This window comes from Acipenser ruthenus, chromosome 9 (genome assembly GCF_902713425.1).
Source record: "Acipenser ruthenus chromosome 9, fAciRut3.2 maternal haplotype, whole genome shotgun sequence".
NCBI lineage: Eukaryota > Metazoa > Chordata > Actinopteri > Acipenseriformes > Acipenseridae > Acipenser > Acipenser ruthenus.
The window spans coordinates 6,430,404-6,444,139 of NC_081197.1; the positions used below are offsets into that span (position 1 = coordinate 6,430,404).

Genomic DNA, 13,736 nt, shown 5'->3' on the forward strand with positions numbered 1-13,736 from the left:
GTATACTTGTCCATCTGGCACCACTAGCCAAAGTGGCAGTCCGGTGGCATCCCTTCGGATATTTACAGTGTTGCCATTGTTATCAGTGACAGAGCCTATGTCACCATTGCCCACGTAGGTGATATTGTAGAGGTAGTCCCCTGTGATGAGGCTCTGGGTGTAAATGTGGCTGCCGTTGGTATCAAACAAGTAAAGCTCTTCGTCGATAGGGGAGGAGACTTCATACAAGTTGTGGGGGTTAAGGAAGGGTTTGTTCTTGCGGACATAGCGGATCCGGATATTTCCGAGGTCCGCAATGAAGAGCTCTCCATCGGGTGAGACTGCAAGGGAGGATGGCGCATTCAGCTTGGCGTCTTTGGCGTAACCATCGTCGCCAGAGTAGCAGTCGCAGTTGGCATCATTTTTGCAGTCACAGCCGCTGGGGGCCCCGGCCACCAATGATATCTCTCCGTTGGTGGTCACCTGTCGCACGCGGTTGATCTTCTTATCGTCTGTCTCTGCGATGTACAGGATGCCGTTGTGGGAGACGGCCAAGGCGGTGGCAGACTCCAGCGTGGCATGAATGGCCACCTTGCTGAGCAGGAAGTGATCGATGCCTGGTACCTGGCAATGAATAGGCCGCCCTGCCACGATGCGCACCTGGTGGTTTTCTGAGATCTGAAGCACCACATTATTGTCCAGCACGTACAAGGAGTTATCCATGGGGTTAACTGCAAGATCAGTGGGCCACTCTAGCCGGACCTGTTAGAGAAACATTGGGTTAATAAATAACTGCCTGTTGAGATGAGCCTTCTCATTTTCAACAGTGCCCTGGGGGTTTAGTTAGAAGTGGCAGCAGCTGCATATGTCACACTTTACATCAATCAGACATTATTAAACATGTTTAACATCAATAAACACATTTTTGATTAAACATCTGCAGAATATCTCAGTAGTGTTCAGTAAATACAAATTAAGTTATGTGCAGTTTTAATTTAATAACAGTTTACAAAGATGGGAGCTAAACAAGGGCCCTCATCATGAAGACATCTGCACAACCAAACATGTTTGTTACTGTAACCAGCTAAGTTTTCTATGGTGCAATCCACCATATATATTTACATACAAATATACGCATACCACACTTTTGCATCTGTCAGTCTGCCCAGGTACAAGAAGAAACCTTTTAGTTGGAGTTAATTCATTCTTAATTTAAATAAACTGTTGGAGATAAAGTTCTAGAATAAAATGAAATGCCCTTTCCAAAGAAACGCTGTGAAAGCTGCCAGCCTCCTAAATGACCAGATATTGCAAACTGTAAATAAATACCAATAATTGGACTCTCACTCTCCACTCTTTGATACCTCAAGCTATTTCCTATCCCAGAGGTTTGTTTTAAATGGGACCCCATTGGCAAACTTGACAGGAAAAGCCGCTGAAGAGATAATAGAGAATATGACCTGGGAGATGTAGAGGATTGTAACCTTGTTTTCTGATGGTAAACAAGTGAACAGCTTGCGATGATGCATGCTGGGATGCAAGGACATAAGGGGAAGCTGCCTGTACTTTCAAATCCCTATAAAGTAAATTAAATCACCCTGGAGAAATGTTATTTGACCTTAGCCTTCCTCAGTTTTTACATTCTAATTTAATAAAGAATACCCGTTATCAAAACTACAAATTTGTTTGCTTCTTCCACTGACTGCCTAACCTTCTGGTAGGTAGTTGTATTCAAAGGCTTTTAGCATGCCTGTCTGTAATGTTACAGAACTGCCCCATTTTCCAGAGAATTATCAACGAGTGGTTTACAAAACACGCGTCTTATTGTCAAGTCCACATACACCTAGAAAACTTAAATTGTAAAATATATTTCTACTGGTTTTACACTGGTAGATCTAAGAGGCATAAGCAGTCATTCCACTGATACATCATCTGTCACATCCAATTGTTCCTGAACTGAATATGATCCAATATATCTTCTGTAAATGCTTTTAGTTTTAACTGTACTTTGAGGTTCTATGTTCGCTAAGCCTTGTTAAGGTACTACTTCACTCACAGTGCTGTGCGCAGCTGGAAATCAAACCAGTGTGGTTCCTGTAATAAAACATATCATCAGGCCTTACATCAAATGGCAAACAGACAGCAGACATATCCAGTCTTTGAGCGAGCAGCAAAAAACGAATTTACTTTGGGAATGACAGGGGAATTTTCAATTTCTTAAAACCCATTTCTTGTCAACATTGCTAGTTAAATATTTCATGACCTCTAGTCCAGAGCTACCCCAGAGACCTGACTGAAAGGGCTTTCTTGCCGTTATAAATGACGAAAGGATATTTCCCAAGGTGCTGCTGCCTGTAAGACAAGGCTGGCAGCCAGAACAGGCATCGCTCCCTCTAAAAAGGTAACAGCTGTCACTTGAGCCTGGCACTCACAATGATACTGTAATAACTTTGAAAGAGTTTGCATCAAAACAACAACAAAGTGTAATCAAAAAATAAATCTGCAAAAAAGGGTTTACTGAACAGGCTGTGGGGTTTAAAACACAACACATTACTCTCCCTAGTTTCCTGCTTTGTTGTACGTATTCCTGCAATATCTTTTTCAACATAATTGCGAATGCTATGGTATTTTTTATTCATATATCTCTGGTCATAAATCAGGTTTTGACTAGCTATGTTCGTTTCACATCATTTATGCTAAAATCCAACCTGTTCAATCAGAAATATTTCATTGGCTCCCGACTCATCTCCCAAAGTTCAGCATTTTGATCTGTCCTTCCTGCTCCCTCTGGCACAGCTTCAGGGAGGCGGGAACATGTTTATGAATATGCATGACAAACCCCATATAATGGCCAAAATAAATCAATAAAATAATTTTGGTGGGTTAGGGTGGAGTAAGAACCAATAATAAAACCTTAAGCGAGAACTTTACATGCTAAGCAACACAACAGTGTTTAGTCGGACAGCAGATTTCACTGCCTGGGTTATAAAGTGTTCTGTGTGACAATGTCTTATGTACGTTTTGAGTACAAAAATAAATATGATGGGAGGTATGCCCTCTGTACATCTTGCATCCTCACTCTAACCAGACTGGGGTCTGTAAAGTGGATGTTGTGATTATACAGGGCTTGTCAGGCACATTCATAAACCTCTGAACTTGTGCCAGAGGCAGCAGGTAGGACAGATGAACCAATCAAAATGATGAACAGTGGGAAATCCCAAAGCATACCCAATGAGAAATGAAAATAACTAGTCAAAACCGATTTATGACCAGGCCCATGTTATTAAAAATGTCAAAACAATTGCAATTATGTTGAAAAAGATATTGCAAGAATATGTATCACAAAGCAGAAAGCTTGGGAAAGTAATGCGTTGTGTTTTAAACCCTACAGCCTGTTCAGTAACACTTTAAATGTAACACATTACTTGTGTTTACTCCACATGTTATAAGAACAGCAATTATAATCACAGCACAACGGACAATGTAACGCCTGAATCATGGTCATTGCTTTTGGAGTACAGGTGATTTAAAAGCTATAGTTAACAGATTGGATTGTGACAAAGCCTTAGGGAGGTGGGAGATAAGTGCAACAAATGGGATTGAGTCGACAACAACCTGAATCATATAAATCAATACTTAAATTAGTCCTAAAAGCTGGTTTTACAAGAACATGGTTTTTGAAAAGTACAATACAGCAGTTTTTTTCGACGGCAAGCATTCCCTGTGTCTCTGTGTACCAAGTTCTCTAAATCCTTGGGAATTTGGCTGGCAAACTGCAGTGACAGTCTGCTTCATTGGGAGAGAGCTCTGTGTGGACTGTTTTGGAGAGGTACACAGTGAGAACACTACTGGGACAGCGGGAGGCTCTCCACTTCAGTCCCCCCTCCCTCTGTAACACAGAACTTCTTAAAAAAAAAAAAAAACACTGCTACACTGCCAGCTGGGTACCCTGCTGGACCACGATGCCAAGGGCCACGAATAACCTTGCACAGTGCAGATGCTACATGCAGTAAAACCGCAGGCGAAGGAAGAACTGATATCACACACACAAACTGTGTGACTAGAGGTCCCTGAATTCCGTATACATGCACGGTTGTTTCCGCTATCATCAGGGATGCTTACCTGCGAGATATCCATAACGGAATCGCAGCTGAGAGGCCTGGCTGAAGTCAAGTCGTTGGAGCCCAGGAGCGTGGAGATAATCCCGTTCTGATCCATCTTGCGGATCATAGTGCCGTCCACGAAGTAGATCAAGTCGAACTTATCAATGGTGATGCCTGATTCGAAGAGCAAAAGGTTACACGCAGTGAGCGCGAGACAGAATTGAAGACAGTTGAACGCTGTCCCTTTTCGTTTAATCCTTGTTGCTTAGCTGCAACAGAAGGGTAATAACAGGAGAGAATGGAAAACTCCTGCTCACACTATCCCAACCCACTTCTGAGTTTAGTGTCTGCAGACCTGGGCTTAGGAATAACACAAACTCCACATGGAGTACGGTATTGAAGGCCTAAAGCCAGAGTTCTCGGGACTGCTTTATTAAAGCTTCAGCTGCATACAGTCCTACGGGTCTAATTCGCAAAACAAACTCATAAAAAAAAAAACGTAACTAACTGAAGTAAATAAAATTATGGCATATATAGACATATACTTCTTCTGTGTGTTGGGGGTTGACTAGTGTTTAAGTAAATCTACCTAAGCATGATTTAAATGAGAAGCAATACCACAGAACATGACAACTGTTGATAATTAGACAGCTTTACTATCAGCTCTACTGTTGTTCAAGTCCTTCAAATCATTACCCGTTTTTAAAAAGACAAGCAATATTTTACCCCCTGCCTCCCATACACACACACACACACACACAGCTGCTGTGATTTTGCATTTGTGTTGTATAAAAACAAACAGTTTTGATTTCGATCTGCTCTGGTTTAAGACAAATAGACGGTATGGATGGGTACATGCACACATTCATATTAAACATTTATGAAGTCATACACATTCACTTATTTCAGACACAGGTGTGTGTAATGCCTCACCTCTGGGGTTGGTCAGAGTGGCCTCCACAGCTTTTCCTCCATCTCCACAGCGGGTCTCATCGAAGGGGAGGCACTGGTCCCCTGTCCCCGCCACCACCTCCAGGTTCTTGGACACATCTTTGACCATCGAAAGAGATTTGACTTTATACACCTTCCTGCTGTTTGTGTCGGACAGATACACAGCGCCGGTGACAGGGCTGGTCGCCAAATAATACTTGTGTGCCGGAGTGGTGCTATAAAAAAAGGAATACATTTAAGTACATTATATTAGTGTAATTCAACAGGAGCACGTATTAGACAACAGGAGCATTAGCTGGCCTTAAACTGAAAATATTTAGAAACAGACACATGCTTGCTCAATGTATGCTCCGCTGTAATCCTGAAAGTAAAATAATGCTTTAGTTTCAATATGCACTTCAAAGGTGTTCTTGATGAGTTTAAAAGATTTCTCCCCCATTGATTGTTAAAGTTGTTACTTTTAGGTACATATATTTTTAATCAACCCTCCTTTTCACTTTGACTAATGAACACTGAGGAGATCGAGTTCTCCTCTTCACTTCCAGCACAGAGCAGAGTGGACTGTACACTTCCTTGATCACATCATACATAACTGCATCTATGAATAATTAGGAGAGGATGGACAAGTTGCAAATTCAAACTGCAAACATTATTTTATTTAATTGCCAGCGATTCACATTTCAGGAAACATATCTTGACTGTTAAATTGGTCACCACAGCACAGAGCTACTTTGGCAGCCCTTACTGATATCATTTACCATATACCGGTATATTAATATAAGGAACGTGTAAGAATATTGCAATGGCAGAACGCTGGAATAAAAATTAACAGTAAAATCTACATCATGTAAAAGTATCGACCCAGTGCATAAATTACATTGTCTCTCATAGGGTGACAATATAATGCAATTCCCATAGTAGTCGGCACTGTTGATGGAAAAATACCTAAATAGCTTTTGGTTCATGCTGAGGTAGATTTAAACCCACCAGGGAACTTCATATAGAGACATATGAACCGTTTCAGCAACTCTTAATGTACAAGCATTACCAGGTCTACAAATAGTATGTACGTTCAATATACAAGATGTACAATAACCTATTTAAGCAAAAACATAACCCTGACTAGCGAAGTAAGACATATCACAAATGTGACACTCAATAACTCTTTATTATTTTCTTAATGGTTAAAAAGCACAAGGTTACCAGACAGATTCAATCAGCTGCCTGTTCAAAAGCTATCAGTACTGACGACAGATGCTATCAGTATTGCATTGGCTTATACTGCGAGGTGCACCTTTGTCTCCCATGGTATCATTGTAACCACACAGGGTACTTATTACAAGCAGGTTTCCGACAGGAAAAAGCCTGTGTCTCTCACGTTAAACTTCTATTAGGGGAAATAAACAAACCTGACACGAAAAACAAAGTCCGGTGAAGCAAAAAAAGACCACATAGTGGACACGATCGATACAGACATTAAAAATGACTCTGTTAGTATCAAACTAAGCATTTGTGGATCACTGCAGCTTCAACTTGCAATGGACTTGGGCTTGAATCTGCCACATTGACTTCTCGTTACCAAATTACTTGGTTGCAATTCTTCACAAGACAAAATAGATATAAAAACTATGGGGGTTTGTCAGGCTGTCAGACTCTTAGTGCTGCAGGGCTCTTAGTGTGTGTGTCAAATCTTATAAACATACACATGTTTAAGGGTAGAACACTGGTAGCCCAAGTCCAGCATGTTTTTTTCTCCCTTTTGAATGACAAGTGACCTTCTGATTGTGGTAGTTTTGTCCACTACAGAACAAAATATCTTAACTATTAAAAACAAAAAAAAAACTGCATCTTGATAGCTTTGCCTTGAGGTAATGCTGGACACATCTGTACCAAATAAACTTTGCTCCCAGGTTACCTGTGTTTAAATTTTAATTCAAGTCAAAATGATTCACTACTAAATGCATACACTCCCAATACGTGCATACGCCTCCCGAGTGTTTGAACTGATTTCCCTTTTGCAAATTGCTACTGTTTATTCATAGCAAAAAAAAAAACACGAAACAACTAAATCTGACCTTCAAAAGCAGCTTCAATTTAATTTCTCACACTGGCAATGTGAATATTATTTAATTTAGCTACATGGCACCGACATAGTTCAGTGAGTTTGCTGGTAGGGGAAAAAGGCACCATGTTGAGAGGGGCCATAATATTATGTCATTTCACAGCTGTCAATAAACAGGTTGCAATAAAAAAAAGAGATCTGGTAAATCCAATTTATACCTTAATGAGATTACGAGATTATGAAGTGGGTCACTTTTGTATGTTAATTAAATTATGTTCCAATCTTTTGTGAACAAAAGAAGTCTGGTTGTGAAGGCTTCTAATATTAATGCAGCAGCGTCTGCTGGTGCAACATGCTTTGCGTCTTGGAAAGCAGCTGCTATATCTACTTAAGAGATTATTTTTTTTCCAGTACTGAGTGCAGACAGATGATCAAGAGCACACATTGTGGTAAAGTTAAGAAACATGCTGATAAGACAAAATAAACTGAAACTTTTAATCACTGATTTCCTGAAGAAACAGTGTAAAAGTTAGCAGCTTTGGGGTACTCTTTACAGTGAGTGACATTAAAATTAATTAACAGGTGCTTGTGTAATGCAGTTACTACGCCCTATGTTTACTTATTTTTATATGTTGTTTTTTTGAAGTGGATAATGTTGATTAAAAGAGGGGTAGGCAACTCTAGGCCTGGAATGTTGTTCCATTCCAGGCTTATCAGGTATTATTAATTAATACAGTGCTTTAGAACCTGGTCAGACACTTCATTTCATATTTAAGGACACGGTTGGACCAGGCCTAAGTGCCCAGGCTGTCTACCCCTGGTTTAGAACAGTATCATGGAAAGTAGATAAGCCAGTGATAAAAGGTGGTGTTTTCTTTGTATTGAGCTTGTAGTGACATTTTCTTTGTTACCACCACATATTGCTTGGACTTGCACATTTGCCAAAACAGGAAACCAGCTTACTCACCAGATACCCACACTATCCTAATCTCCAAAACAAAATCAATATATTTCAGTCAAGAATTTATGCTTACAATACAATAAGCTCTAAAAATAGAAAATGCATATGCCTAACATTATTGGCTTACCTATGCCTGAAATCTTTATTTCTGACAGAACACAAGAAAGCAGCGAGAGAGAAAGAGAAAAATAGGAAGATGTTAGTTATAAAAAATATAGATTAGTAATTAGCAAGAACCCCTATTTTGTGTTGATAAAAATACTTCAAATAATGAAGTATTCAGGTCATGATATTGGGTCCTATTCACAAAACCTTACAAATATGATTAGTATATGATTGCTGCCGGTAGGCGTACATTTTTTTTCTAGCCGTATTCCTGAAGAGACACACCCCAATGAAGCTGGGGCAGTGAAAGGGTTTTTTTTCTTTATCTATCTATCTATCTATCTATCTATCTATCTATCTATCTATCTATAGGATCCCCATCAGGGGAGAGAGAGAGAGAGAGAGAGAGAGAGAGAGAGAGAGAGAGAGAGAGAGAGAGAGAGAGAGAGAGAGAGAGAGAGATTGAAACCGCACTGTCATCACTTCCCAAGCTTCATTGGGGCATTTAGGAATTTGCCTCTCGTCAGTGACCAGACAGAGAGAAGACACACCTCTGATCTCAAACCCGAGTACGCTAAGCAGACATCTTGAAAATACCTTTGAGAGAGAGTTTACATTTATAAGTGTAAAATCTTGTCAGGATGTTAACAACAAAAAGAAAAATTACAGGTACATTATTTAAATAGTTGGAGCAACAAGTGGCGACGTAAAATGCTATATTTTTTCGGAACCCTGCCACTTACTCTTTAAGGAATGTTTTGTGAAGGATTGTTTTTTTAAAACCCATTTTGATTACTCTAATCAAGTTTGTAGTTCACAAACCCCCTTTTTACTGTTTTTACAGAGATTTACTTAGTATAAACTCATTTTGAACTACTTTTTATTTTATTTTGTTTTAAAGAAGATTAAACAGTCCACAAAAAACCTCCCTTTTAACAGTCCTTAATGTTTTGTGAATAGGGCCCACACAATGTAACACTCAGTAAAAAGGAAACTTTGGGAATTTAAATCCACAATAGAAATATACAGAACGATTGTCAAATTTCTAAACAGAGACAGATATAACCACTTAGCCTACTATACTATTAACAAAAATACACTAAAAAATCTCATACGCAAAGTTATATTAAGATGTTGGTTTCATATCCTTGGTACAGTACACAAAAGACATTTGTATAAGCTCCCTTTTAGATGTAAAAATAGGGGCCTACATTTTTACTGCAGTGCAGATACAGTAAGAAACACAACTACATATAACTGTATAACCTGTATATAGGTCTCTTAACTTATTCACACAGCTGCCTCAATCCCCCCACAATGAACTAGACTACCGTTAAGAAGATTTATTACACCAGTTAATCCAACAGTACTTCCTGCATCGTACCCTAATTCTAATTACCTCAACTCCAGCACGCTGGTGACGTTTCCTGTGGAGAAGATCCTGCGAACGTAGTTGAAATCCCCCACGAAGAGGCTCCCGTCCGAGCCGCAGGCCAGGGCGAGGGGAGCCAGGAGCTTGTTTCCGTCGGCCAGGCCGTTGCAGCTCGGGCAGGAGATACTGCGCTTCCTCCCATTCCCCATGACGCTGCCGATGACAGGGGGCTGCTGCGAGATAAACAGGTTTGCACCGTTGCCCTTGTGCAGGACGCCTGAGGAAAGGAAAAGGAAGAGTGTCTTTTGTCCTCCATTGCTTTTTATGGCAGCCTGTTAGACCTACTTAGATTTGAGTTTTGGGTGTTTTTCTTTTTTCTTTTGCAAAGATTCTGACTCCATTCCAGCTACACACATACAACAGTACAGTAGCATCAAAGTATAAATTAGCTTCAACTGACAAAACCAAGAACCGCTGAACCAGAAATGCCTTGCAAGGATTGGAAAGTTTGTCTTATTTTTTTAAAAAACTTTATTTATTATTATGCTTAACTGTTGCTGTTCTAAGATGCAGCGTTGGACTTTAATCCACTTTTGGGGTAGACTAACAATGCAAACCTAGCTTTAAAAGTATATTTTCTAATCCACCAATATGCTGTAAGTGAACTAACACTTGTTCCATGTGCACATTGCAACTGTTGTGAATTCAGTTTTTTTTAAGGAGTAGATTAATTTGATGCCAGTTTTACTAACATAATAGAAAAAAAAGAAACATAATATAACCTAAATAACAAGAACATAATGCATTTTAAGAAGAATACAGAATACTGCACCTAAGCACGACTGTATATAGCAGGCATCCCTAGAAAGGCCTCAATGGTTTAGTGCTTTACAATCTACAAAATTGTTTTGGCCCAAGAGGAGGTTTCAACACACTGTACAGGATGGAATAACGCTGGGCAGTGCAATTACCAACATGTCACAGTATATCATCTCAGGCAATTTCATACAACTATGGCTCATTTGGCCTGATGAAGCCTTGCTGAGAAATGCTAGATAGAGCCTCCTCCTGCATGACAAGTGCCGACGATTCACTTTGACGGGATAGTGTTCTCTTGAGGTAATTCACAGACAATGGGAAGATTGACCCTTCTTCCTGTCAGGAACTATGGCAATAAAAGAAGACTCCCCAACAGACATAACAGACATTTACAGCTGGGAAACAGTGAAGTAGTACTGTCAGGGAACTGGTTTGAAGTTGTAATAGGGGGAGCTACTAGATAGGGTGTCAGAACATATTGTGTTGATTGCAACCTGACATCCTGTTAATTAATGACACTGGCAAGGCGGAGATGGAGCAATACTATTTTGGGAATTTAGCTACAGGTATTTTTTAAAAAAACATAATCACAGTTGTGCATACTTCTTCCATGCTCACGGAAAAGTGCTACAGTAGTACATTGCATATCCGACTGCAGTGGGACCCGAGTAAGGCCGGATATGTAAAAAGTCGGATGAATGAATCTGGTTTGAAATACCATTATACACAGCTATAACAATTACTATATTCACACAATTAGTGTTTAGCCATTCAGATTTTATTGGGGAGCTGCCCTAAATCCCTTGTTAAGAAAGATACAGGGAATTGACAGGGTAGCCGTGCGTGCATTCGCTACTGAGTGACAGGCAGGAGATCGAGACAGAGGTTGAAGCTGATACGCCCCACAGGCAAACATGATTTATTTACATATGAACACACTGAACAGCTAACGTAACATTACCAGCAATGCTAGCGCACAGAACACATACAACACAGTGTACGAAAAATTTGGTGGGATCTACAATCTCTGAACTAATCTTCTCTGTTCAATAATAATCAAACTCTACTCGCCCGGCTGTCAGCGGTTTCGACTTGCTTACTCACTCTTCGGTATCCAACCCTGGTTCTCCCTCACTCACACACATATCAGTGAATTTCAGCTTCTTTAGCCCAGTTGGCTTTGTTTTTGCAGCAGCCCTGAGGTGAATAAATGGAACCTTTTTATAGCTGACGCCCCGCTGGAACACACCTACCTGCTGATTAGATTCTACACCTGGTAATCACACACAGCAGGCAGGCTCTCCCAGGAGTGTCAGGTACTTCATTAATTAATTACAATAAATACACACTATTTACAGTATACATTTACACAAAAAACCCTCTTCATGTGGAGGGCTCCTGCCCTGCCACAGTGCTGTATACACTTAAATTAGTGTCGGGTAATTTACACAGTAGCAAAATACAACTCGCTTTTCGCTTTCCTGTAGCCATTTTGCATTAGCACTGTACACGTATATGAGTGACGTTGCTGAAGAGCTTGATCACGGCGGATAAACGGTCAGGGTGGATATGTGACGGGCGGGTTCACGGATTACTGTCCTTAAGTACTACAGCACTCTACTACTCTATTACAACTGCTGCACTGTGACCGCTACCAACAACACAATTAATTCTGCTTTAAACTGTTCCTTTTATGCAAACACCTCAAAGCAACAAGCAACGTCAAAAAGTCAATATTTTGCACAACTGTACGAACCTGGTTAATCAAGTGAATGTAATGTATTTTTTTATTCTTATTCACACTTTGAAGGCTTGCTCTGTTATAGGCACACTGTATTATACTGCTGTATCAACCATTATCCCTACTGTCTCCCACGTTCTGTTCCAGGGAACTGGACATTATCCTTCCCGCTGGGAAGGTTATATCCGTTGTTACATAAGTAACAGCTGGGGGAGTGCTGTCTCTCTCTCTCTGGTTGCTGTGAATAATGTCTAGGTGGCTCTCGCAGTCAATCTGCATTCCATGGACAGTTTTTATTCTGCCTCCTGCTAATCAAGGGGATAGTGGGGACTGTTCTTATTTTAAAATCCAAGCTGTCCTACTTAACACTACACCAATCTACCCACCGCTCTGAATATTGAGGGCATGGTGTTTGTCCAGTGCCCAACCACCAAGATTAGACGCATCAGTTTCATAACCCTGGAGCACAGCGGTCCTCTTCTCCCACAGGATGAGGTCAGGGCATGATTCATATTCATATCCCACTGAAACTGGGGAAGAAAAAGAAAATCCAATAGTCTCTTAAAAACCTTGAAATAGCATATACAGCACACAAGGTTTACCATGGAAAAATGAGACCTTTCAATTTAAAATGACTAAGAAAGGTTGGAAATGCTGACCTACACAAAATGGAATAAGACTTGAAACAATTCAACTGCTTTCAATTGGCTAAGAAGGTTTCAGCAGAGTATCTAGTATTCATAATAAAATGGAATGGATTATGAGCTTGTTGGAATTATGTATCAATTTACATATATAAATGAAAACTTCACGTCCATCAAGATATCCAAAATGTGAGGACATTTTCATTTAACAATGCATGTGGTAAAAACATAAAAAATAAATAAAAAACAGACAGCAGCAGCTGACCTTCAAACTGTAATATTTAAATATATTCCAACCAAATCAAAATGTGTATTAGTGTGCAACATACCGAAAGCCTCTGACAGCCCGTAGACCTTTTGGCTGTAGACATCGGTTTTGTCCCAGATGAAGTAGTAGGCGAGGTCCGGGGCGGCAGGGAACCACTTCCTGAAGAGCCGGCCCTCCACAGACACCATGAGATGGATCTTCATGAGGTTGAAGGGGATGGAGGAGTGGGTCAGGCTGATGCGCAGCACAGACTTGTAGCCAGGTGTACGGCTGCTCAGGTAGCTCAGCTTCATATTAGTTCCTGGGATCCTGATCTCTTCCTGCAGAGCCTGGGAACAGAGTTTCAGTGGGTTGTTTTAGAAATGCTGATAGCTGTAGTGTGTGGTCTGAAAATGAACGTGTCCTTTACTACAGGTATTATTACTGAGCATGCTGATGGAGAGTGAAAGGTAAAGAACATTTCACTTTGAGTGCATATTTTTGCATTGAGGAAAAAAAGCACAGTGTGGTTCTTTTTTTTTTTTTTTTTTAGAAACCTACATTTTAATACAGGTGTCACTAAAAAGGTACTATTATTTGAAACAAATAAAGACATTAGTCAGGAAGCACATAACACCATAATTAGGTTCAAACTCAGCCATGCAGATAACTAAAGCTATACCTTTATGAAGAGTTAATGATAACCTTGGAACCCAGCATGACTACATGCCTGTATCTGAACCTAATTGGCA

At 40.2% G+C, this 13,736-nt stretch overlaps 1 protein-coding gene across 17 annotated transcripts in view; it reads right to left on the reverse strand.

Moving 5' to 3' along the window:
* The window catches only part of LOC131738039 (teneurin-4), a 187,817-nt gene that overhangs the window by 24,444 nt on the left and 149,637 nt on the right, over positions 1 to 13,736 (reverse strand). For 13 of the 17 annotated variants that reach the window (XM_059030986.1, XM_059030975.1, XM_059030980.1 and 10 more), the window contains 7 exons: positions 13,067 to 13,334; positions 12,480 to 12,623; positions 9,561 to 9,810; positions 8,184 to 8,204; positions 5,016 to 5,248; positions 4,102 to 4,256; positions 1 to 741 (listed from right to left, as the gene is read on the reverse strand). The exon at positions 1 to 741 is cut by the window's left edge and continues 137 nt beyond it. In XM_059030986.1, coding sequence (XP_058886969.1) covers positions 1 to 741; positions 4,102 to 4,256; positions 5,016 to 5,248; positions 8,184 to 8,204; positions 9,561 to 9,810; positions 12,480 to 12,623; positions 13,067 to 13,334 — 1,812 coding nt within the window. The remainder of the gene's footprint in view (positions 742 to 4,101; positions 4,257 to 5,015; positions 5,249 to 8,183; positions 8,205 to 9,560; positions 9,811 to 12,479; positions 12,624 to 13,066; positions 13,335 to 13,736) is intronic. The other 4 variants (XM_059030981.1, XM_059030977.1, XM_059030991.1 and 1 more) reach the window with 1 other exon arrangement.